The sequence below is a fragment of the Arvicanthis niloticus genome, chromosome 24 (assembly GCF_011762505.2).
Source record: "Arvicanthis niloticus isolate mArvNil1 chromosome 24, mArvNil1.pat.X, whole genome shotgun sequence".
In the NCBI taxonomy this organism is placed as follows: Eukaryota; Metazoa; Chordata; class Mammalia; order Rodentia; family Muridae; genus Arvicanthis; species Arvicanthis niloticus.
In genome coordinates, this window is record NC_133432.1 from 6150657 (window position 1) to 6175034 (window position 24378).

The 24378-nt window shown below is 51.3% G+C and overlaps 1 protein-coding gene across 6 annotated transcripts in view; it reads left to right on the forward strand.

The window, feature by feature from the left end:
• Msi1 (musashi RNA binding protein 1) overlaps nucleotides 1–22581 on the forward strand; it is a 26478-nt gene extending 3897 nt beyond the window's left edge. For 3 of the 6 annotated variants that reach the window (XM_076922528.1, XM_076922533.1, XM_076922532.1), the window contains 11 exons: nucleotides 298–339; nucleotides 1856–1948; nucleotides 5069–5117; nucleotides 6901–6983; nucleotides 7716–7833; nucleotides 12207–12287; nucleotides 13857–13913; nucleotides 16653–16721; nucleotides 17363–17550; nucleotides 18008–18071; nucleotides 20722–22581. In XM_076922528.1, the coding sequence (XP_076778643.1) occupies nucleotides 298–339; nucleotides 1856–1948; nucleotides 5069–5117; nucleotides 6901–6983; nucleotides 7716–7833; nucleotides 12207–12287; nucleotides 13857–13913; nucleotides 16653–16721; nucleotides 17363–17550; nucleotides 18008–18049 (822 nt within the window). In that variant the 3' untranslated portion in view covers nucleotides 18050–18071; nucleotides 20722–22581. The remainder of the gene's footprint in view (nucleotides 1–297; nucleotides 340–1855; nucleotides 1949–5068; nucleotides 5118–6900; nucleotides 6984–7715; nucleotides 7834–12206; nucleotides 12288–13856; nucleotides 13914–16652; nucleotides 16722–17362; nucleotides 17551–18007; nucleotides 18072–20721) is intronic. The other 3 variants (XM_076922529.1, XM_076922530.1, XM_076922531.1) reach the window with 3 other exon arrangements.
• The last annotated feature ends 1797 nt before the right edge of the window (nucleotides 22582–24378 follow it).

Here is a 24378-nt window from a genome sequence, read left to right on the forward strand (position 1 = left end):
TCAGGTGAACTTGCCTTGAAGCTCTGAGGGTCTCACAGTTAGAAAGCTGTGTGTGTGTGTGTGTGTGTGTGTGTGTGTGTGTGTGTGTGTGTGTGTGTGAAAGAGAGAGAGAGAGAGAGAGAGAGAGAGAGAGAGAGAGAGAGAGAGAGAGGCTTGCTGTAACCACTCTGTTGTCTTACCTAAAGTTGTTGTGGTTTCTCTTACTTCTGCGTCCTGGCATGAAGGAAGCTGGAGGTTGTGTGGCCACCCAGACTATATGTGATACTCAAGACTACTAATATGTCCCTTCTTTTACAGATTGACCCCAAGGTGGCCTTTCCTCGGAGAGCACAGCCTAAGGTAGGTGTGTGATGGGGGATAAGGAGCAGGGAGGGGGTTGCTGGGAAAGTTCCTTTATTCTGGGCAAGTTGGGGTAGTGTGGTTTTCCCAGCATGCTCTTCTGTGGCAGATGCTTCTGGAGCATCTGTTTGGAGTGTTTCTTGAATGGGCAGGGGTAAGGAGAGAGAATGTCTGTTGCATAGAATTAAGACACTACTCTTCCCACCCATGTGCTGGGGTGGAGAGCAGATATGGAGGGATTGGGACTTGCTTTGTTGTTCTGTGTTTGAAGCCAATACAGTTTGGATCCAGAGTATAATTCTGGCCTGGTGGACCACAACCTCTGGATGTTGAGCCTTGCAGGGGCAAACACAGGGTGGGCTTGTCCTAGGCTTTGGTGAGGGAGCTTGCCTCTGACTCCAGATCACCCTCTTGTCTCTGGTTTGAGGTGTGTTGGGCTTTCAGAGGGGAAGGGGGGCAGAAGCTTTTCAAACCTACCTGTTGGGTTTTCACGTGAACCTCTGTGGCTCCGTAAAAGATTTCTGAGTGGTTGGCTGAGCAGAGGGCGGGCAGGATTTGTGATGCAGGGCAAGGGACCTTAGATTTGATTCTGGACATCATGGCAGCTGGCCAGATCTTAGCTTTTAAGCAGTTGACTTATGAGGACTGGAAGAAAGGCCAAGTTACAGTACCAGGAGTCTAGACCTCCACATTTGTTTGTTGAGATCATCCCAAGTCTGGATGTTCCTTCTCCTGGAGGTCTCAGTTTCTCCCTTTGATGGCAACCAAGGTGCTCTGAGATTCTGAGCCATGAATTCCATCAAGGCTGCCAGCTCCTACTGGGGCAGAGGGAAAGGACCAAGTTCTAGAAGACAAGAAAGGGGCATCCTTGGAAAGGGTCCAGCCTGAGGTTCTGAAAGCAAATTATGGAACAGGTATTCGAAGGAAGCCACACCAGGGAGCACATGGTCAGAATTGGGTTAATTCCATTAAGCAGTTTGGTGACAGAAGGTGCCTCAGTGTTAGGACGGGGCTGGGAATTGCCTGGGATTAGCCATGCCGCTCCTGGGGTAATTAGGACCATGTGGTCTTCCTAAAACAGGGCTGGGGGCCACAAGGCTGCCAGAGGTTGGTTTGGGAGGGAGGTTGAGAAGAATGTTGGTGTTACGTTTGGTGACACCCCGTGGTAGCTTTGGTGTCTCCCAAACTGGTGCAGTCTTCATGGTAGGCAGAGAGTCTAGGCTGTTGGCATGCCCCCCTCTCCCTTGTATGGTTCCTTAGGAAAGGCATTTTCCATACACAGACCCCAGGGAGGGGGTATACTCAAGCCAGCCAGGGTGTGGGGCACACAGCTGCCTATGACAGCCTTGAGGCAGGAGTCCAAGGGGGAGCTTGGAAGGGGGCCTTGGTGAAGCTGGGGCCACAGAGAGCTTGTCAGCTGCCATCCTGGCAGGGGGGATCCCCCCTCCACAGGCCCTGCTGGTGGCCGTAGGCCACGGGACTCAGATGCCCACTTTCTCCTTCCTCCCCCTGACAGATGGTCACTAGAACGAAGAAGATCTTCGTGGGGGGTTTGTCTGTGAACACCACGGTGGAAGACGTGAAACACTATTTTGAGCAGTTTGGAAAGGTAGGTCTTTCCCTGTGGGTGGTACTTTGCCTGGCCTGGGAAAGCACCAGAGTATATAGATCAGGTGGCAGTCAGATCACCTCAGTTACTGTGAATGGCGAAGAAGGTTCTGGGCCTCTTCAATAGAGTCTCTCATCACTTTTCTACTCTTCCTCTGTATTTTTCTCCTGCTTCTCATCACTCTCCCGAGGGAGGAGGTGCTTCTGTAGCCAGTTCAATCCAGCGCTCCCCTCCCCTTGCCCTCTTGGGAGTTTGCACCTGTCCAGACCACAGGCAGCTGCACCTACCTTCCCCTCCCCTCCCTTCCTAGGGAGACCGATAAGAAAGCAATAAATAAGGACCCTATTGCGTTTGGGTACCCTGCTTAAACAGGTGGGGAGCTAGGGATGGCTGCCGATCCGATCCCCAGGTATTGGAACTGAAGAAAACGCCCTCGAGTCTGCTCCAGCCCCTGAGAGGTCACTAGCTCTCAGCTCTTGGGTGTGTCAAGATTTAATTTCTGGGCCTTGGGAGACGCAGTCTGTCAAAGAGAGATGGGTGTGGTACCACCCAGACAATAAAGGTATCCATACAAAAGCAAGCAGGGTAAACCTCACGGTTCTATGGGGGCATGGCTAAGGGGTCTGTCTGAGGTGCAGGGATGCAGGAGGAATGATTGCCCGCTACAGTGTTTCAGGTGGTCTGGGTCCCGTGCCCACTCCATCATGGTATGTGAATTCCCCATCAGGCCAAGCTGGACCAGGCTTGGGAGATGGGCAGTGAGCGGTGGCTGGGTGGGGGGTCTGCAGGCCAGAGGATGCTGACGTGTTGAGGCCAGAGGCCTTGGCTCAGGCGCCTCCTTGGGGATCTGGGTCCAAGACGCAGGGCAGGCAGAGCCTGGGCCCCAGAGGGAAGGGCGCTCCTGGGAAGCTGCAGGCCCGGCTCGGCTCCGGCGGGGTGTCTTTGTGTCTGAGCACCGAGCATTAGAGCCCGCACTAATCTGATCCAGCAGCTGTGATTGGAGGCCGCCTGCCCCCGGGGCCGGCGTTGCCATGGCAACCGGGCCCCAGGAGAAGCCGTCAGCGGCCGCGTCTTTTGTTCGGGCCTAAATCGGCGTTGGCATGTGAAACCGGCCCGGGGAGGCCAGGGGGAGCTGGAGAATAGGCTGCCAGGGAGCGAGGGGGACAGCCGGGAATGCCAAGGGCCCCGCGGCTGCCCCCCCACCCCGCCCGGATCGAGGGGCCGCCACCGAGGGGGGAAACAATGGTCAGCCGCCATGGCTGCCACTCAGGCTTAGCCGCCGCCGAACTTGGCGGCTCCCACTGGTCAGCAGGCCTCGGTCGCCTCCCCTCCCCCCTCCGGAGCCCCCCTGCCCCCAGGTTCCCATGGAGACCAAAGCCTATTAAGGACACTGGGCTGGGAGCCTCCCTCCCCTCAGCCGGCCCCAGGAGGGGACACCACTGGTGGGGGTACCCCGACCCCTAGCCACTTTCCTCCGGTGGGAGGGGGGCTGCCCTGGCCACAACCCCACCACAGCGATGGGGGTCTGTCCAGCTAAGCCCAGCTTGGAGGATGTTGGGGACCAGGGATGTTGTGTGGAAGGGAACCGGAAGGACTGGATTTGACCTGAATCAGTTTGTGGGTCAGGCAAGAAACTCAAAGCTAGCAGGATTAAGGAGGAAGGTGTGGCTGGTTTTTCTGTTCATTCACTCATCCATTCAAAAAATAATTAATTGAGCACAAGTCAGGATGCTTGGTAGAATAGTGATGGCTATTACAACTGAAGCAGCTGTCCTGGTGGGACCTGGGAATCCTCCCCTGTTGGGACTGTGGGCAAGTCCCTCCATAATAAAGATACCAGCTGCTATTTATTGAACGTACCCTGAAACCCAGCCCTGGAAGTCGAGTGTTCTACTTACGCCTTACACCTAACTCCTGTAGGAAGTAATCAGTATTATACCCATTTTACAGACTGAGGGATCAAAGCCATAGAAACCTAAAGCCATTTACCCAAAGACCTCCAGCCAGCAAACACAGTATCAGATATGCTAGCTTTTAGCTCGCCCTATCTTCGATGGTAGACCCACCCGGGTTTCCATTTTTCAGTACCTGAGACGTGCTGAGCCTAAAGACGCTCGGCCTAACTGGCTGTTTGGGGTTAGGAATAAGAGTGTGGTCATCCATCCGCTTGAGAGCGGAAGATGGCATTCTGGTGCAGGAAGCCATCATTTCTCTGAGATTCTCCAGGAACCCCACTGCCTCTTAGTTCAGGGTGGCCTGGTCTAGATTAGTCCCTAAGGAGAGCTTCCAGGTTCTCCAAAGAGATCCACTCTAGTTCTGGGTCTGCTTTAATGAAGAATGAGAGACAGATGGGGAGCCTGGGGTTCTGAGGGGCTAGGCTATGCCTCCTCCTAGTCTGAGGACTTCCCCCTGACATTTGGAGTCAGGTCAGTGGTTGGAGTGGGGTGTGAAGACTTAGGGGGTCAGAGATAGCCCAAGAAGGATGCAGAGGGGATGCCCTTGGTTGTCTCTGTGTCTGAGAGGATTCCTGGAGGGAGTAGCCAGGAGCCACGGCTGGGGTTCAGGGGAGTGTAGCTAATGTAGACCCTCCCCCTCCCTCCCCTCCCCCAGCCAGTGCAAGGCAAGCAACCCAGGCAGTGAACTCTGCTTGGTTTAATTACAGCCTCTAGCCAAAGGAAACCTCAATTAGAGCACAAGGCTTTAACAGAAGGGAGTCTGGCTGCTGGCCTTTTCCAAAAAGGGAAGAGGCTTTGGTTTCCCCACCTCATAATCTTGCTCCCCGTATTTCTTTCTCTAGCACCTACTTCTTCTGTGCCTTTTTCTCCCTGGCTTCATGCAGGGCTTGTTGTGTGACCTTGGGCGGGCGACTTCACCTCTCTGAGCCCATTTCCTCAGCTATACAGTGGAGACGAGCATGTGCAAGGAATGTTGGGATGATAGAGGCAGAGTGCCGGGCATATATTTGGAGTTTAGTAAATACAGACTGATCTGTTAATAATCTGATGGTTGTCTCTGGTGTGCTTCGTGTCTAGGATATCATCTCCTGGAGGGCAGACAGGAGGGGTGTAGGTTTTGGGGTGTCTGGTGTCTGTGGGGCTAACACAGAAGTCTGTGTTTCAGGTGGAGGACGCCATGCTAATGTTTGACAAAACCACCAACAGGCACAGAGGTGAGTGCGGCCCCTCCCCCTTCCCAGGCTGGGCCCAGGACCCTGGTCAGCCAGGGGGCTGCAGGTCACAGCTGCCCTTTCATGTTGCCTCCTGACATGCTATCCCTGAGGGTCTGCATCCTCTCCAGGGCCTGGCTTACAGAAGGCTTTTGTCTTCTCCTCCCCTGCGTCAGAAACTTTGCCAGTTGCAGAGGAGCCGAGGACACCCCCAACTTTACCCTGCACCCCTCCTTGGCTCAGTGTCTGCTCCGGCCTGGGCTCACCTTATCCCTGGAAACCAGAGCTGAGGCCAGGCTGCCCCAGGGTCAGACTGACTGTACAGCCTCAGGCAGTCTGGTTCACTACTGCTTCCCCGCTAAGCCCAGGCTCTGCTGACCCCTTCCTTCACCCTGAACCTGGTTGCATCTGGGCCTCTATACTGTGTGTGTCCTGCCTGGTTGTTTTCTCCCAGCACTTTCTCAGTGACCTCGGGGTTTCAGGGCTTTTAGCTTCTTTGAGCAGAGTGGTGTGTGGGTCATGGTTGTGTAAGAGGTGTAGTGGAGGTGGGGGGTGGGGGGAGGAAATGTGCCAGGTACACCACTGCATGGGTACATAGAGTGCCCCCGAGTGTCTGTGAAATGGGGTTTGCGTGTACACTATAGAAAGGTTTGTGTGTGTGCAATGAGGGGACTAAAAGGCCTGATAGGTGTGAGGCCATCCTTCTGTTTCTGTGGAGTTTGCTTTTTTGGGTTCAGGCAACCTCGGTTTAAAAATGATTCCCCGCGGCCCCCCCCCCAAAAAAAAAAACGATATCTGAAAGGCTGAGGATGGAAGAGATACCAGACCCTAGTTGTATCTTCAGCACAAAAGGAGAAAGCTCCCAAGTCCTGACTTACATCTGTACTCAGCAGGTACAGATGTTTTCCTCTCATCCATTCTCTGGACCGCAGAGTGTAATAGCATGTATGGACCATTCGCAGAGTGTAATAGGATGTATGGACCACTCGTGTTGAGGATGAGAAGTTCACAGGAGGACATGAATGGATTCTATGCAAATATGCCGATCTGTATAAGGAACTCGAGCCCAGCATAGATATAGATTTGCAGGGGTCTGGGCAAGCACCTAGGACCCTTAGTGCTCTGATTCCAAAGGATGGCGGCTCTGCCACTTTAAAAAAAAAAAAAAAAAAAAAAAAAAAGATTTGCCAGGCAGTAGCAGAACAAGGCTTTAATCCCAGCAGAGGTAGGAAGGCAGATGGCAGGCAGATCTCTGAATTCAAGGCCAGCCTGGTTTACAGAGCTGAGTTTCAGGACAGCGAAGACTACCCAGAGAAACCCTGTCTTGAGAAGCTAAAAAAAAAATCTTATGTATGTGTGTGCGTGTGTGTAAATGTGTGTGTAGCTATGTAAGTGTGGGAGCTCTCAGAGGCCAGCTAGAGTTACAGGCTGCTGTGAGCTGCCCCACAGAAGCGTGGGGGAAGTGAGCTCTGGTCCTCTGGAGGAGCAGTAAGTGCTCACAGCTACTGAGCTGTCTGTCCCTCCAGCCCCAGTGGTACCCGTCTCTAACTTGTGTGACCTTGGACACGATAGTTCACCTCTCTGAGTCTCCGCCTGTTCATCTGTAATTTGGGACTTGAAGCCTTGACTCAGCCAGTAGTTGAGATGCTCTCAGGCTACGGGCAGAGCCTTTCATTAACTCTCAGACATTTGCCCGCAAGAGATGAGCCATGGTGTGTGTGACGAGGGGCTGGGTGAGGACCATGGCCCTGCTTCTGACCCTGCCCCACCCTTGTCCAACCTCTAGGGTTTGGGTTTGTCACGTTCGAGAGTGAGGACATCGTAGAGAAAGTGTGTGAGATCCACTTCCATGAAATCAACAACAAAATGGTAAGCTGGGAAGGGTTGGAGGTCGGGGTTCTGGGAGACTGGGACTCCAGGAAGATGCGGTCAGGGAAGCTCTGGGGTTCTGTAAATAGGCAGAGGTGGGACTCTCCCAGAAATCAGCAGAGTCTGTCATCCTGAACCTTTCAGGATGCAAACATGAAGTGAGTGACTTGGGATGGTCCCTCTCAGAGCCCAAGTGTCTGCTTTTATATGGGAATCCTCGGCCTGGTGGCAATGGCAGTGAATGCCTTTTGTCCAGCCTGGTCTACAGAATGAAGTCTAGGACAGCCAGGGCTACACCAAGAAACCCTACCTAAAAAAAAAAAAAAAGAAAGAAAGAAAGAAAGAAAAAGAAAAGAAAAGAAAGGAAAAAGGTGAGGGGAGATGGGAATCTTAGCCCCATGTGATAGAACACACCTATAAATCTCAGCTTTCTCGGCAAGAGGATTGTCACAAGTTCAAGGCTAGCCTGGTCTGTATAGCAAGTTGCAAGCAAGCCAAAGCTACACAATAAGACCCTATCATACAATAATCAAAGTTAATTAAAACTAAAAGTAAGTCAAATAGGAATCCTAATGCTTGTTCACGGTAGGTTTGGTGCGGTCACTCAGCGACCGGACTAGTGTATGTAAAGCCCTTTTAGGCATAGCGAGCATTCTGCAAGCGGTAACTGGAATGAGGATAAAGAGGCCTGCCATAGAAAACGGAAACTCTGACCATCAGCCTTCGTTACAGGTGGAATGCAAGAAAGCACAACCAAAGGAAGTGATGTCTCCGACTGGCTCAGCCCGGGGCAGGTCTCGAGTCATGCCCTACGGAATGGATGCCTTCATGCTGGGCATTGGCATGCTGGGTACGTGCCAGGCCTACACTTGTGGCTTTTTCCTGCCTAGTCCTGCCCCTGGGGTTTCTTGAGGGGGCTGGGTGGGTGTGACTTCTCCTCCATGGTTTGCCCTTCAGTCTGAGTCAGAGTAAAGGCAATACTGTGCTTCAAATCCGGCAGACCAGCCCGAGGTGGACAGATTGGTGTGGAGCACTGCCCCCTTGTGGTTGTCGCCATGCACTGCAGCCGCTTTGTATTATTTGGTCTGTGTCTATTCAGGTATATCTGTATCTGTCCCGTGTTGAGCACCTTATGCGTGTCAGGAATTCCAGCAGTGATTTTCCTGAGCTCAGGATGAAGTATAGGCTACCAAGAGAGTGTGGCCATAACGAATTGGAACCAGAAACTACATAGAAGTTACTCTGAGTCTGCAGGTTGGGTGTGTGCCCGAAGCTGGTGGTCATGGGGAGGAAGGCAAAGTGTACCAGACACAGGAAGTAGCATTTACAGAAGCCCAGAGGCCTGAAAGAAGGCTTCCTCGTCTCACTTAGCTAGTTTTTACATTGTTGTTTTTGTTATGTTTTTTGAGGGGTAAGATCTGCCGTCACAGGGCTATGGTCCAACTGAAAGACAGGAATGTCTCCATAGAGGGACTGGAGGATGTGGGGGGATCAAGGAGCCATCTACACAACCATGGGAGGCTCCCTGGAGTAGGGGACGGGACTGGCCATGAGCCTTGGGAATCCGCTAAGAGTCAGCTGCGCCTTAAAAAGCACCTAAGGGACTGGGGCGATGGCTCAGTGGTTAAGAGCGTTAGCTGTTCATTCAAGGGACCCAGGTTCAATTCCCAGCACCCACATGGCAGCTCACAACCATCTGTAACTCCAGTTCTAGAGGATCTGACCCCTTCAAGCCTTCATGGCATTGTGCACCCGAGGTGCATGGACACACATGCAGAGAAAACACTCGTGCACACCAAAGAAAAATCAAATTTGCATAAAAATATTTTCTAATTTAAAAACGGAGGAGGCTAAAGAGACAGCTCAGCGGTTAAGAGCACTGACTGCTCTTCCAGAGGTCCTGAGTTCAATTCCCAGCAACCACATGGTGGCTCACAGCCATCTGTAATGAGATCTCAGGCCCTCTTCTGGATCACAGGTGTATGTGCAGATATACATTAAATTTTTTTTAAAAGTGATTTTTTTAAAAACAGTGCCTAGATCATGAGGTGTTATATATAACATACATGGTCAGCCCTTAGGGAGCACATGTGAGAGGACACACACACACAGAGACACACATGCATACATACAGAGACACACACACATGCTCACACATACATACACAGACACACACATACACATATATACATATATATGCAGAGAGACACACATATATACACAGACACACACATGCACATAAATACATACTCAGAGACACACATATACATACATACACACAGAGACACACATACTCAGACATACACATACATACACAGACACACAGAGAGACACACACATACTCACACATATCCATACATATATACACATAGAGACACACACACAGACACACACAGAGAGACACACACATACTCACACATATATATACACACACAGAGACACATACATACATATATACACACAGAGACATACATACACACACACAGAGACACACACATACTCACACATATATATACACACACAGAGACACATACATATATACACACAGAGACATACATACATATACTCCCACATACACATACATACCTATACACACATACTCCCATATACACATAACACACACACCGGGTAAACAGGGAGCAGAGAGCTAGCTCAGCTCTCCCGTATTAGCTGCCTTTGTAGAGATCCTGGGTTTCGTTCCCTGCCCTCACACGTGGCCTCACCTCCAGTTACAGGGGACCCTGCAGCTCCTCACCTTCTGTGCAGGTGGTGTGCACAGAGCAGACACACACACAGACACATACATAAAAATACAGTGAAAAGATGAACATGCAGCCCGGGGGGGAGTTAGTGGCTAGCCTGGTCCAGGACGAGGCCGGGGAGATGGGTGTGTTGCTATGAGTTCAATCGTCTTACAGAGGACCTGAGTTTGGTTCCCAGCACCTGTGTCTAACAGCTCATGCCTGTGAATCTGACCCCTCTTGGGGCCTCTGTGGGCATCTGAGGGCTTCCACACACAGTCACGCTGCATTCATGCTAATTAAATTATAATTTTAAAATATAAATTATAAGTATAAATACAAAAATAAAAATTATGCCGGGTGGCGGTAGTACACACCTTTAATCCCTGCACTCAGGAGACAGAGGCAGGTGGAGTTTTCTGAGTTGGAGGCTAGCCTGGTCTACGTTGAGTTCCAGTATTATAACCAAGGCTACTACCTCAAAAAATTTAATAATAATAATAATAGAATAAATTTTATAAAGAAAGTGCTGAACCATCTCTCCAGTCTAGTATGTGTGAGTTTTTCCTGAATCATTTGAGGGAAAGGTCTTTCCTTAAAACGACAGGGGTTTTTTTGTTTTGTTTTGTTTTTTTTTGAGACAGGATCTCTTTATCATATAATTATGGGTATCCTGGAACTCACTCTGTAGCCCAGGCTGGCTTTCAGCTGATAGAGATCTGCATGCCCCTTCCTCTCCCTCCAACTGTCTAAATGGTTTTTTTAGTTTTTTTTGTTTGTTTGTTTTGTTTTTTTAATCTTTAAAGTGTGTTATTGTGAGTACATGCAGGGTGTGTTACAGATTACAGTTTTATGTTGATGAAATATTTACATCTAATGTACTATTTTCTACTATTATTAGTTGACTGAAATTTTTTTTGCTATTGCCAGAATGTTTGTTTGTAGCCTTGGCTGTCCTGGACCAGGCTGGCCTCTGATTTACAGAGATCCACCTGCCTCTGTCTCTCAAGGACTGGGATTAATGGTTTGTGGTATCATGCCTGGCTCTATTTATTTTTATTTTTTGAGATGGACTAATGTAGCCCAGGCTGGGTCTAGAACTCACTTCGTAACCAAGGATGACCTCGAACTCCAGATCCTCCTAAGGTGACCAGCAGGCTTGTGGTCCCGCCCCCACCCCACCCCCAGCTCCAGGGCTGTTCTCTAAAGCAGATCTTGTTCCTACTGGGGCTGGAATGAGGTGGTTCGCTGTCTCCAGCACTTTGAGAAACATCTTTGTCTGTTGTCTGTCATTTTTTTGGCTAAAGTAATTTCAAACAACTAAAGAAAAAAAAAGTAATAAATAGTGCTGTCAGTCGGGAGCTGGGGAGCTGGCCCAGTGGGTAGAGCGTCTGCTGCACAGTTACCTCAAGTTCTTGTACCCAGCGCCAGCCTGAAAGCATGCGTCTGGAACCTTGGTGCTGGGGACTCACTGGTCACCCAGTGTAGACAGTGAGGAAGCTCTAGGTTCTGTGAAAGACCCAGCCTCAAAATAAAATAAGGCAGAGACTGGCAAGAAAACACACTCTCGCTGGGCAGTGGTGGTGCACGCCTTTAATCCCAGCACTTGGGAGGCAGAGGCAGGCGGATTTCTGAGTTCGAGGCCAGCCTGGTCTACCGAGTGAGTTTCCAGGACAGCCAAAGCTATACAGAGAAACCCTGTCTCAAAAAAACCAAAAAAAAAAAAAAAAAAAAAAAAAAAGAAGAAGAAAAGAAAAAAAGAAAACACACTCTCGTGAGCGTTATACACACAGACACACACACACACACACACACACACACACACACACACACACACACGCTAAACCTCCGAGGCTGGTGAGGAAGAACCAGGGAGCTAATGGGATCTGAACTGGCACTCCATTGGCACTGACAGAGGGGTTTTCTTCTGGGCAATAGAATGTCCGCCCTCAGAGGAATTATGGGATGACACAGGAGAGACTGTATCCTCCGTGCAGAAGGACTCGTGTGGGGAGACCTGTCTGACGGTAGCGTAGCAAGCCCTCAGTGGTCTCGTGCAGAGATCGCAGTGTGCGAAAAGGCCCTGGGCTGCATCTCTTGCATCCCGGAGAAGCAGCAAGTCAGGGCGTAAAGGCGGGAAGAAGCAGCCCAGTGTGAGAGACGAGGAGCAGAGGAATATGGGAGCCAGGGTGGGAAGAGTTGGGCAACAGGGTTGTGTTACTCTTGTCTAGTGTCTGTGCCTCAGTTTCCATGTCTGTTCATTGAGGCCCCTCACCGGGCCTCCCTGTTACAGCATGTCTGAGGTTTAATGAGGTGAGAAAATGTATGCCCTGCCCAGCTCTGGGCTTGGTGCACAGAAGACTTATGGAAACCTGAGGATTATCTGTGACAAGCTGTAGGGAGACTATGAACACCTCAGATCCAAGCTGGCCGTGCCCCAGACGAGGGCACGGTATCTCATATTGTCCCTTCGTCCCATCAGGTTACCCAGGTTTCCAAGCCACGACCTACGCCAGCCGGAGTTACACAGGCCTTGCCCCTGGTTACACCTACCAGTTCCCCGGTAAGTCCCCCTGGGTGACTCTCCACCTCCAGCATGTCCCCAGTTCCAGGGTGTGACTCCTCCAGGTGGCAGCATGTAGAGTGCATGGCTGAATGCTTGGAAGGAAGGGGGGTGTCTGAGGACAAAAAAAATCCTCTCGCCCCTTTCTTTCTCCCACCCCCTCCGTCGAAGCCGGGAGTGTGGGGTTCCTGGTGTGGCCCTGCATGGTAGTTTCCACCCGGGGCCATTCGTTCTCTGCCTGTCTTCTGACTTTCTCCATCCCTGCTGCCCGACTCCAGAATTGCCAATCCCTCCAAAGACGTCACTGGACTTGGAGTGGGGGCTACCCCAAGGGCCAGTGGGAATCACCTCCTCACAAATGTACTTAAAGGTGCTGTACTGAGTCTTTCCGAGGTACTGAGAACTTCCAAATATGCCGAACCTTAGAGCTGCAGCATAAAGATAGCACCAGACCTATTTTTTAAACAGAAATTTTAAAAAGAAAGAAAGAAAGAAGAAAAGAAAGAAAGAAAGAAAGAAAGAAAGAAAGAAGCCAACCAACCAACCCTGGGCTGTCCTGTTACTGTTTAGTATTGTTTTCTGTTGAGTTTCAAATCATTTTCAGGCCCTTGTTTGTTGGTCTCTGTATCGCCAGGAGCGGACTGGACCTCATACATGCCAGGTCAAAGCTCCTGCAGAACCACACCCCGAGTATTGTTCCTTAGTCTTTGAAACAGAGTCTAGGCCTTAAGTTCACCATGTAGCCATGTACTCCTCTTCCGTGCTGTGACTGGTTACAGGCGGGCATTGAACCCAGGGCCTCAGGAATGTTAGGCGAGGGCTGTACCACAGAGCTACACCTCCCAGTCCATTTGGGTCTTATTTACTAGAGAGATCTCTAAGCATTTCTGTCCCCTGCCCTTGGGCTGTTGAGTTTGAAGTCCTCAGCACACACGACGCTTAGACTCTAAGGTATCCTGTTGTGTAGACTGAGAGAAACCGGAGGACAGAGACTTGCTACAAAGATTCAGCTGGGAGGTGGTGTCACAAGGAACTAACCCCACTTAAGAACACTGGCTGTTGCAGAGGTGGAAGCTTCAATCCCCCAGCACCCTATGGTGGCTTGCGACTGTCTTTTGGCTCCTTTTACAGGGGATCTAGAACACTCTTCTGAACTTCAAAGGCCCCAGGCATACACATAAAATAAATAAACCTTTAAAAACAAGACAGCCGGGGCCCCGGGTTCAGATCAGTAACAAAGTGCTTCTCTGGCTTGTGTAAAGCCCTGGGCTCAACTCTCAGCAGCAGACCTCGGAAATCCCACTGCTGGCATTGATTTGTGCCCAGGATTAGTTTCGTTCGTTTTCCCTTTCATTGCCTCCCTCTTTCTCTCTGTCTGTCTGTCTGTCTGTCACCCCTCTGCCCCACCTCACCTACTGGGACTGTGCACTTTCCAATCCCAGTTCTTGAGTCCCGTGCATGGCCTGTCCCCTCGCCCATGGTCCCTGTGGGTGCATTTCTCCCCGCCCCCCCGGTCATGCCAGAGGGGTTCCCGTACGATTTCCTAAGCTGTTTTACGTTTCATTTTAGAATTCCGTGTAGAGCGGACCCCTCTCCCGAGCGCCCCAGTCCTCCCCGAGCTTACAGGTCAGTGGCTCGGGATTTTGTACATCTCATAGGGCCACGTGGGGAGAAAGAAGGGGAGAGGGACCTTCCCGGGGTAAAGGTGGCAGGATGCGGCAGACTGTACCTGGGCTCTGGCCAGTTGCTTCAGTTACATGGCCCTCGAGGGTGGGACCGGAGGCCAAGCCAGGCAGATGGAGATAAAGTCACTCATTCATCCATTTGACAAATATTTATCTAGTGTCTCCCATGTGTCAGGCACCATGGAGGCTCTGGTGCCCAGTGGTGAACAGGCCAGGGTCACAAACTTGGAGCCCAGTGTGGGCTAAGAGGGATTTTATCAGCAGAACTGGGGGTGCCTGTATCTAGTGCCAGCCCACTCTCAGGGGTCCAAGCATCACATCCCATTTCTCCCGAGAAGCTAGAACCCCTAACTTCAGTCTTGTAAGAACGGTGCAGTCACACCCCAAGTTATCAAGATACTTGGGGCCCAAGTGACACGATTCCAATGGCCCCATCTGACCCCAGGGATCCCCGTGGGCTCCTTCTAGGAAAACGAGGCCAAAGCGTTTGACCTCAAAGGAGACACAACTCCTCTCTGGAGCTGGCCGGGCCTAGTGGTGTGCACATGAGGTGGGCCACGAGGGGCTTCTCTGTCCAACCCGCTTCTCTTCCACCCTACCTGCAGACTCTGTCCCCACCCTGGCTATGTGTGGGGAACCTGCTTCAGATCTTCCTTCCAAGGGTGCAGCGGGAGAAGAGAAACACGGGTATAGGAAGGGGAGGAGGGAGCAGGGGTCGGGCCTTCCTCTCTCCTCATGTAAGACCTCTGTGTGAGGACCTACTGTGTGCAGCATGTACCACCAGGCTACCGGGCATGAAAGCAGGAGTGCCCAGGCCCTACTCTTAGCCAAATGCACAGGCCAGCGAGGCAAATATCTGTTATGCCAAGAGTAATTATTTACTCTGCGATAAGCGCTCAGAGAGGTTGGCTCCTTAGGGTTTGCTTTGTGAAGGGCTAGAACCCCAAGACCTTAGCGCCCAGTGTCCACCCTGTAGGCCTGCGTCAAGAAATGTCAATGCCGAAGGCGTCTTGGCGAGGAGCACACGGACTCCAGGACTCCCAGCCTCTGCGGCCTTTTGGAGTCTGAACTTTTTTTTTTCTTGGCTTGGAACGGAGATCTGAGTATTTCTTTTATGTGTTCGGTACATATTTATCGTGCCGATGCTTGGCCAGGCACTAGGGGTGAGGGTGGGGGGGACACACACATAACCGAGCAGATAAGGCCCCCCCTTGCTGGTTTCTAATAGAGGCGAGTGGATTAATTAAGTCAATTGGAGGTGGGAAGATAAAAGAACTGAAGGGATAGGTCAAAGGTGAAGGGGCGGAGTCTCAGTGAGAAGAAGCCCATTGGATGGTTTAGAAAAAAGTGGATCCAGAACTCAGGCACCACAGTGTCATGGGTTTGGGTCTTCTGCTGGACAACTTGGCTAAAGGTCTTCAGGGTTTGGACCAGGGATGTGTTTATCTGGTAGTCTGCCCCCAGCACTGTATAGTACCAGTTTGTTACGGTGGAGCATGGCTATACCCTGGCACTTGGGAGTTGGAAACAGGAGAATCAGAAGTGAGTTGGGGACCAGCCTGGGCTACATAACAAGGCCTTGTCTCAAAAAGAAGACCCCCAAAGAAAGCAGAAGTCTCTTTTACCTTTTTAGTGCAGATATTTATTTAAAGTACCTACCTTATACAGAGCTGCAGAACTGAAACAGGAAGACAGAGGAGGAGCTGGGGGACTTGGAGGGGACACTGGTCATTTTTAGCCTGGTAGTCAGGGAGGCCCTGGGGACCGTGAGAGGATGCAGGACACACAGCAGCAGGATGTTGCTGAGCTGAGCTGGGGGCTCGTCAGCCTGACACTCCCCCCCACCCCCACCCTCCCAACCCCGACCCCAGAAGAGCTCTGTGGCTCACAGTCCTCAGGTGGCCCTGCCTTGAGACAACCAGCCTGGCTTCTGTGCCCCGGGCCAGTTAGTAACTAGCTCCAAAAGGGAACAGACCAACAGAGTCAACTAACCTGGACCCCTGGGGTGCTCAGAGTCTGAACCACCAACGAAGGGGCCTACCCGGGCTGGACCTAGGCCTCCCCGCACATATGTAGCAGATGTGCAGCTTGGTCTTCATGTGGGTCCCGAACAACTGCAACGGGGGTTGGGGGGAGGGAGTATGTCCCAAAAGCTGTGGTCTGTCCGTGGATTATGTTCTTCAGTGGGAGAGGAAGTGCCCAGCCTCACAGAAACTTGAAGTGCCAGGATGGGGGGGGGATACCCAGGCTGTCCTCACCCACTCAGAGGAGAAGGGGAGGCTGGGGGAAGGATTGTAGGAAGGGAGAAGTGAGCAGGATTAAACTGAATACATAAAAAATAATTTAAAAAAGAAAAGGAACCTAACACCCGGGCCCCTCTAAGCCAGACAGCTACTGTCCTTCCGAGGGCCCTGTGGAGAGGTTCTAATGCCCTGTCCACTGGAGGTCAGGACTGTTTTCCTCAGGCTACTCAGGTACGTTCTAGGGTCCCATATGGAGACTGAGGCTGGGCTGCTCCCTGGGACACATTAGGTCAGGGTGCAGAGTGGCTGTCCATTCTGTCTGTGCTTTGATCCCCTCTCCACGCTAGGCCTAGGCAGGAGAAGTGCTACCAGGCAGTAGGGTTCTTCCCCTCATCCGCTCTTCCTCCCGCTCAGTGTGCCCCCACTTTGTCTTCCAGCCATTCCTCTCACTGCTTATGGGCCGATGGCGGCGGCGGCAGCGGCGGCGGCTGTAGTCCGAGGGACAGGTGAGGCCTTCTGGGAAGGGAGCACAGGAAGGGGCCAGAGGAGTCCAGAAGGAAGAGAAGAGGTTCCTTCCCTGCCCCATGACAAAGGGGTTTGCTTGTTACCCAAGTATTGGCTGAATTGAGCCTACGAGCCAGCCAGGAATGACACTGGCCGTGTCCCCAGAGCACATAAGCTGTGGGGTGCCCGCGTGCAGGGCGTCACCACCCTGCAGATCACTGCTGCGGCTCTGGGGACACTGGGCACTAGAAGAGTTGCCAGCTGCTGCTCTAGGGAAGGCTGAGCAAAGGCTTATGGGAGAGACATGAAGGAAACAAGGGTTGTAGGCCAGGGGACAGCCAGTTTGCACTGGTCAGTTACAGGAACAGGGAGCGAACAAATGGAGTTTCAAGCAACATTGACCATAGGCCAGCCTTAGAAAATGCACTAGGCCGAGAGACAGAGGAAGACTTGGGTGGGCTCAGAGGGAGGGGAGGCCGCCCAGCCGTCAGACAGGACATGGTGGAGGCCACAGAGGATGAACTAGGGCAATCTCCAGGGAGAGGAGTCTCAGGTCCAGGGCTGGGATGGGAGGGAATTGGAGTGGGTGTGTGGGGTGGCCTTGGGCACCCGGGCTATCATTCTGTTCTTTCTGGGTTGCTAGGCTCTCACCCCTGGACGATGGCTCCCCCTCCAGGTTCCACTCCCAGCCGCACAGGGGGCTTCCTGGGGACCACAAGCCCCGGCCCCATAGCCGAGCTCTATGGGGCAGCCAACCAGGACTCGGGGGTCAGCAGTTACATCAGCGCCGCCAGCCCCGCCCCCAGCACTGGTTTCGGCCACAGTCTTGGGGTGAGTGGCCAGGCCCGATGGCCTCCACCTCACCCCCTTCATTCTGGGAGACGTTGAAAACTAGGGGCGGGAGAGGCCTTGTCTATCTTGGGGGGGGGCTTGAGGAAGGGTGACAGGAGGAAAGTAGCTATAAGGACAAGAGGGTGTCCTATGATAAGCTTTACCCTGGATGCTGTCCAGTGGCTCCAGGATGTTGTACAGATGCAGTACCATGTCCTTTCTGTGTGGTCAGAGTCCGGCTCAGGAGCGTCCCAGTTTTAATGAGGGAACTGGCTCTACACAGGTTCCCAGCCTTGCACACGAGAAGATCTGTACCATTAGCCAGTCGGTACCAGGGAAACCCATGCCAGCCAGAAGAACCTGTGTCTCACCATAGGAGTCCCACTAGGATGGCAGGAGCCCCCAGTCTGTCTGAACACACCCCAGGATCCTAGGAGTCTAACTCTTTTCTTTTCAGGGTCCCCTGATTGCCACAGCCTTCACCAATGGGTACCACTGAAGCAGGGAGGAGGTGGCAGGAGGTGAGGAGATGGGGAAAGGGGTGGGGGGCACTGGGCCACCAACCCTCAGCTATGCTATCAGGAATTCGAGCCCCGTCTCCACTTCAAAGACCATGGCAGGAGACAGGCCTGGATGCTTAGCCTGCCACGGTGTGATTTAAGTTAAACCAGGCATGGTGGCACATGCCTGCCTATAATCTGAGGCCAAGGCAGAAGGATTGCTTTGAGTTGTGAGCCAGCCAGGGGTACATGGTGAGGCTCTGGGGAGATGTCTGAGTTGGTGCAGTAACTGCTGAACAAACAAGAGGACCTGAGTTCGGATCCCTAGACCCCACAGACAGATGAGCACAGTGGCCCGGACCTGGGACCCCAGCCCTGACATGTGAGTCCCTGACATTCTAGCCAGCCATTCTAGCCCAGGTTCACTGGGAGTCCCTGTCTCAGAAAGTGAAACTGGAGAAGGCAGTTACTACCATTGACCTCCACATGCACGTCCACATACATGTACATACATCCTCACGTGTACATGCGTACACCACAGGCATCTGCACAAATAACCTTTATAAATTAGCCCAGCACAGGGGAGGCAGAGGCAGGTAGATTACAAGTTCAAAGCCAGACTGGGCTATGCAGTGAGCTGCCGGTCAGCCCGCTGTGCGTAACAAGACCCTGTGTTAAGAAGCCCAGTATTAGCGAGACACAGAGGTGGTGGTACACACCCTTAATTCCAGCACTCGGGAGGCAGAGGCAGGAGGATCCCCCTGAGTTCAAAGACAGCCTGGTCTACAGATTGAATTCTAGGACAGCCAGGGCTACACAGAGAAACCCTGTCTCAAAAAACAAAAGAGAGAGAGAGAGAGAGAGAGAGAGAGAGAGAGAGAGAGAGAATGTAATAAATATGTAAATGAAATACAATTAATCAATATTTACAAATTAGTCCAATATTTCATTGGACTAACAAAGATTTGCTGACCTCGAACTCAGAAATCCGCCTGCCTCTGCCTCCCAAGTGCTGGGATTAAAGGCGTGCGCCACCACTGCCCGGCCAAAGACTTTTTTAAATGACACCCAACATTGCTCTCTGTAAACTGGCTCCAAGTTCCCAGGGGACAGTTATGGGCGGAGATTTTTAGTTTGTGCTGGCATTGAACCCGGGCAGGGCTTGTGTGTGCCTAGCATGGTCTACACTCAGTCACAGCCCAAGCCCCATGTGGGGGTGTTTCTGTTTAAATTTATCATATCTGTATGAGTGTCTTAGCTGCATATATGTATGCCCACTGTGTGTGTGTGTCTATGTGTGCGCATGTCTGTGTGTGTGCATGTGTGTGTATGCGCATGTCTGTATGTGTGTGTCTGTGTGTGTGTGCGTGTTTCTCTGTGTATGCACATGTCTGTGTGTGTGCACGCGCGTGTCTGTGTGTGTGTGTGTGTGGTGCCTGCAGAGGCCAGAAAGGGGCACCAGAGCCTCTGCAACTGGAGTTACAGGCAGTTGTGAGCCGCCACGTGGGTGCTGGGAACCCAGCTCCTCTGCCAGAGCAACAAGTGTCCCTAACCACTGAGCCAACCCTCCAGGCAGGTCTTTAAACATCCATATCTTTTGACGCAGTAATAACCGCTTCTGGGCATTTATCTTGAAAACTGCAAACTGGCCTGCAATGGTGGCTCACACCTTTCGTCCCAGCACTCAGGAAGCAAAGGCAGGTGGATCTCTCCGAGTTCAAGGCCAGCCTGAACTACAGAGCTAGTTCCAAGCTATCCAGGGATACACAGAGACCCTGTCTCAAAAAAGAAAAAAGGAGGAGGAGGAAGAAGAGTGTAGCTAGACACACACACACACACACACACACACACACACACGTATATCGGCATACTATATATGCATACTATAGGAAATTACACAGCTTCTAAAATAGGATATAAATTAGACTTATTATATGTGTAATCTCAGTGCTCAAGAGGCTGATGGTGGAGCCCAGCCACGAACACATAGTAAATCTTTTTAAAGTTGTAAAAGCAATGGCCCAGGAGAGATGGCTCGGTGGTTAAGAATGCATACTACTCTTGCAGAGGGCTGAATTCACATCAGGGGCCTCAAGACCTGTAACTCCAAGCTCCTGGGAATCCAGCAGTGCTGTCTCCTCTCCACAGGCTCCTGTACCCTTGCACATACGTGCGCACACACACGTGCACACACAAATGAACATCATTTTTTATTTTTTGAGACAGAATCACACTGTAGTCATGGCCGGCCCGGAACTTGGTGTGTAGAGCAGGCAGAGCTCAGATCAGAGATCTGTCTAAAGGACATCACCGCCACACCTGGCAGTGTGCATAGTTGAACACATAATAATAAATAATAATGAGGTATATGAGAACATAATAAGATTAAAAGTAACAAATGAGATAACTTCCAAATAGTTTACATGGTGCCGTTTTCAGTGGGGCTCAGATAAAGCTTCCCAGGGAACATGACATAAACCCAGCCATTCAAGGTCTGGGGAAAGTGCCCAATGCCATCCCTGCATGTAACAGGAAGCAGAAAATCTGAACAAAATTCATCTAGGAAGGGAATAGGAACGGCAGCGGGCATGCCTGGTCTGTGGGCCCTAGAGACCGAGACCGAGACCGGGTCGGGTCAGAGCCCCCCAGTATCCTGTGTATTGCCTTTCAGCGCCCCAGCCTGCAGCTGACTGAGGACCAGAGTGAGCCAGCAAGGGGATTGGGACACCTCAGCCGCAGCAGCCCAGCCCCTTGGCTGCAACTCGGACCGCTACTGCCTGTCCCTCAAACCCTGGGCCCAGCCCCCCGCCCTGTCGTCCCCACGTCTGGCCCCGCCTACTAACCTCCCCTGTTCGGACCTTGCCTCCTCTTCCCCACCTGCCTCTCTCCCTGTTCGCTTTTATTTATTTTGGATTAGCCAGTTGCCCTTCCCCCACCAGATCTGCCCTCTCGGGTCTGCCCCATCCCTCCCTGCTGCCTCCTTTAGGACACCCCCCAGGAAGGCTTTTGTATCTGCATAGCTGGAGGGCGGGCAGAGGGGGCCTGCTACAGAACGAGGCCCCAACCCGGTTTTGTTTTTTGTTTTGTTTTTTTTTTTAATTCTGGCTTTTCCCTCTTTTGCTCTTTACTTTTTTTTTTCTTTTTTTTTTTTTTTTTAAGAAACTGTTTTTAAACTATTTCTAGGTTTGTGAATGTGAAGCCCCGAGGCCGCAGGGGTCAAGGGGCCAGGTGCCCCCCCACCAGCTGAGAACATAGTGTCTATGTGGGTGTGGGTTCCTGGCCTCCTCCCTCCAGCCCTGGAGAGGAGGGCAGGGCTGCGGGGTAGGCCAGGCCGAGCCCCTGGAACCATCCCGTCCTGTATCATATGTAAATACTGTGAGGTGAAGTCCTACCCCCACCCTTCTCTAAGACCCCTTGGGGTGACAGCGTTTGCCTGACCCCACGGGGCAAAGGTACCCTCCCCCTTCTCCCTGTCTCTGTCCCTTCCTCCTCAGACACCGTTACTGTAAGCTTACAGACCTCAGCCCTGGCCACGGCAGGCCCACACTCTCAGGCTCTCCCCGGGTTCAAGGCCTTGGGCGGACTCTTCCCCCAAAACCCCCCAACTTGGGGGGCAAGGGGCCAGGGAAGAGAAGGGCTTGCCTAGAGCCACTGCTGGGAAAGAATTGGCTCTCCAAAGGCCCCTCCTGGCCCCTGCCTAGGTGGGACCTTCATGGTTTCTGCTCTGAGCCCCCCACCATGAGTGGGCATTGGGAAGCGCTTCAGCAAGGAGTAGATACCAGGAAAGCAAAGGGCTTCTCAGGGAACCCCCACATTCTCACTGAAGTGTCCCACCAGGATAGTCCCATGACCAGAGCCCTTGGTAACCCCCCCTACCCTGGAGCCCCTTTCAGAGAAAAGAGACAGGCTCAGGGTGTGAACTCGAGGTGAGACCTGGCATGGCAGGGCCGAGTCTACCTGCCATCGCCCCCTCTGTCCTTCCCGAGGCTGGGGGCTCAAGCTCCCTTCCCCAGCAGAGCCCCCCACCCCGGCCTTCAAAGCCCCCTTGGAGAGTTAACTGTCCGTGTGAGGCGCTCACTCAACCAATAAACCCTGAGAACTCAAAGCAATAATCTTCATCACCGAGATGTGCGGCTGTTTGCGTTTGTTGTTGGGTTTTTTGTTTTTTTTTTTGTTTTTTTTTTTTTTTAATATTTCCTAATAAAAGAGAAGCTGCATTTTATTGGATTTTATCTTTAATTTTTCTACACTGAGCTGAGACCCAGGAGACTTTGGCTTCCTTTTCTCCCCCATCCCTGGACCCTCTCACCCCACTGGGCCTAACTGAGGTTTAGGGACCCGGATTTACATTTTTACATTTCTGATTCCTTTGAGGAAAAAAAACAAAAAACAACAACTTTTTTCTTTTTAAGATGTTACATGGTGTTTTGAAGCCAGCAAGTACCACCCTCGGTGTCTTTTCCCTCCGCATCTGTAACTTCTTTTCCAGGTTTTATTTTGTTTTAAATTCCTAATAAATTATTTGAAAATACTTTGCCTTTATTCATGTGTACATGGATGCACACGCGGGCACACACAAAAACAATACAAAAAAAAAAAACATGTTTATGAATCATAAGGCCAGGTTTGGTGTGTGCCTATTATCCCAGGAATCGGAGACCAGAGCAAAAGAATCATAAACTCCAACTAGCATGACTCCATAGTGAAACCCTGTCTCAAACCAGCAGGAAAAAGCCAGGCACAATAGTTTGACACCACAGTCCCAATACGTGGGCTGAGACAGGAAGATCACTGCAAATTCAAGGTAGGTCTGGACCACATAGCTCCAAGCCAGCCAAAGGTACACAGGTCCTGCCTCACCTCCCACTGCAAACAAAAGCCCCAACCATGAAACATTTTGGTAGCAGGGCATGGTGATACACATCTTTGGTTCTGGCTTCCCGGAGACAGAGGTAATCAGAGCTTTCTGTGAGTTCAAAGCCAACCTGGTCTACATGTTAAGGATCCCATCTCAAAAAACAAAACCCTCTTTGGTTAGCCTTTTTTTTTTTTAACTTTTGTGGTTTGTGGCGGTTGGACTCACCGCCACATCAGGCTGATATGTCAAGCGTTTTGACTCTGTGAATTCTCTCATTTGCCCAAATGAAAACTTGAAAACATTAAATGACTCAAGTGTGTCAATGGGTAAGGGTGCTTGTTTCACAGGCCTGGTAACCTGAGTTAGCTCCCTACAGCCCACGCAAAGATGGAGGGGGAGCCGACCCCATAGGGTTACCCTTTGACCTCCAAAAGTTTTCCGTGGTAACACACACTTTCTTTTTATTTTTTTAAAGGCTTATTTAATTTACTTGTATAATTAAGTATACTGTCACTGTCTTTGGACACACCAGAAGAGGGTGCTAGATTCCATTACAGACGGTTATGAACCACCATGTGGTTGCTGAGAATTGAACTCAGGACCTCTGGAAGAGCAGTCAGTGCTCTTAACCACTGAGCCATCTCTCCAGCTCCTAACACATGATTTTTTTTTTTAACTACCCTTGTCCTGACCTATTTTCCTCCTGGGAATGGTCCTGATTTTCCACTTGACCCAACTTTGTTTCCAGCTTCTTGACCAACCTCAGAAATTAAAAAAAACAGGAAAAGAGCTGGGCAGTGGTGGCGCACGCCTTTGATCCCAGCACTTGGGAGGCAGAGGCAGGCGGATTTCTGAGTTCGAGGCCAGCCTGGTCTACAGAGTGAGTTCCAGGACAGCCAGGGCTACACAGAGAAACCCTGTCTTGAAAAATCAGAGAAAGAAAGAGAGAGAGAGAGACAGAGAGAGAGAGAGAGAGAGAGAGAGAGAGAGAGAGAGAGAGAGAGAGAACTAGACAAGCCCTGGACCATTTGCATCTCTGATGGGAATGTTAGCTGTGTGGCTGGGCTGGGGGGAGGGGGCTAGCCTATTCTATTTGGTAGAATCCTATATGAAGGATCTTAATCAAATCTGTTGAAATTGCATAAATGGGTCCTGTGGTATAACTCAGTGACAGAGGACATGCCTAGCGTGTGGGGCCTGGGAGCTCTTTCCCCAGGTTCACAAAGACAAAAGCAAAACCCCTCCAAGACTACGGCTATAATAGTTGTCCGTGGCTAGGAGGGAGTGAGAGGATTTCAGAGGTGTGGGGTGAAACCTTAACAACAGTGAGTAGGCTTCGTACCTTTGAACCATCAGACTAGAAATGAAGATGATTTTTTCCTCCCCCCCACCCCATAATAAAAAGGTTCTTGAGTTAAAGAGGAGTGGGGATCCCAATGGCTAAGAACACTGTCCCTCTTGCAGAGGACC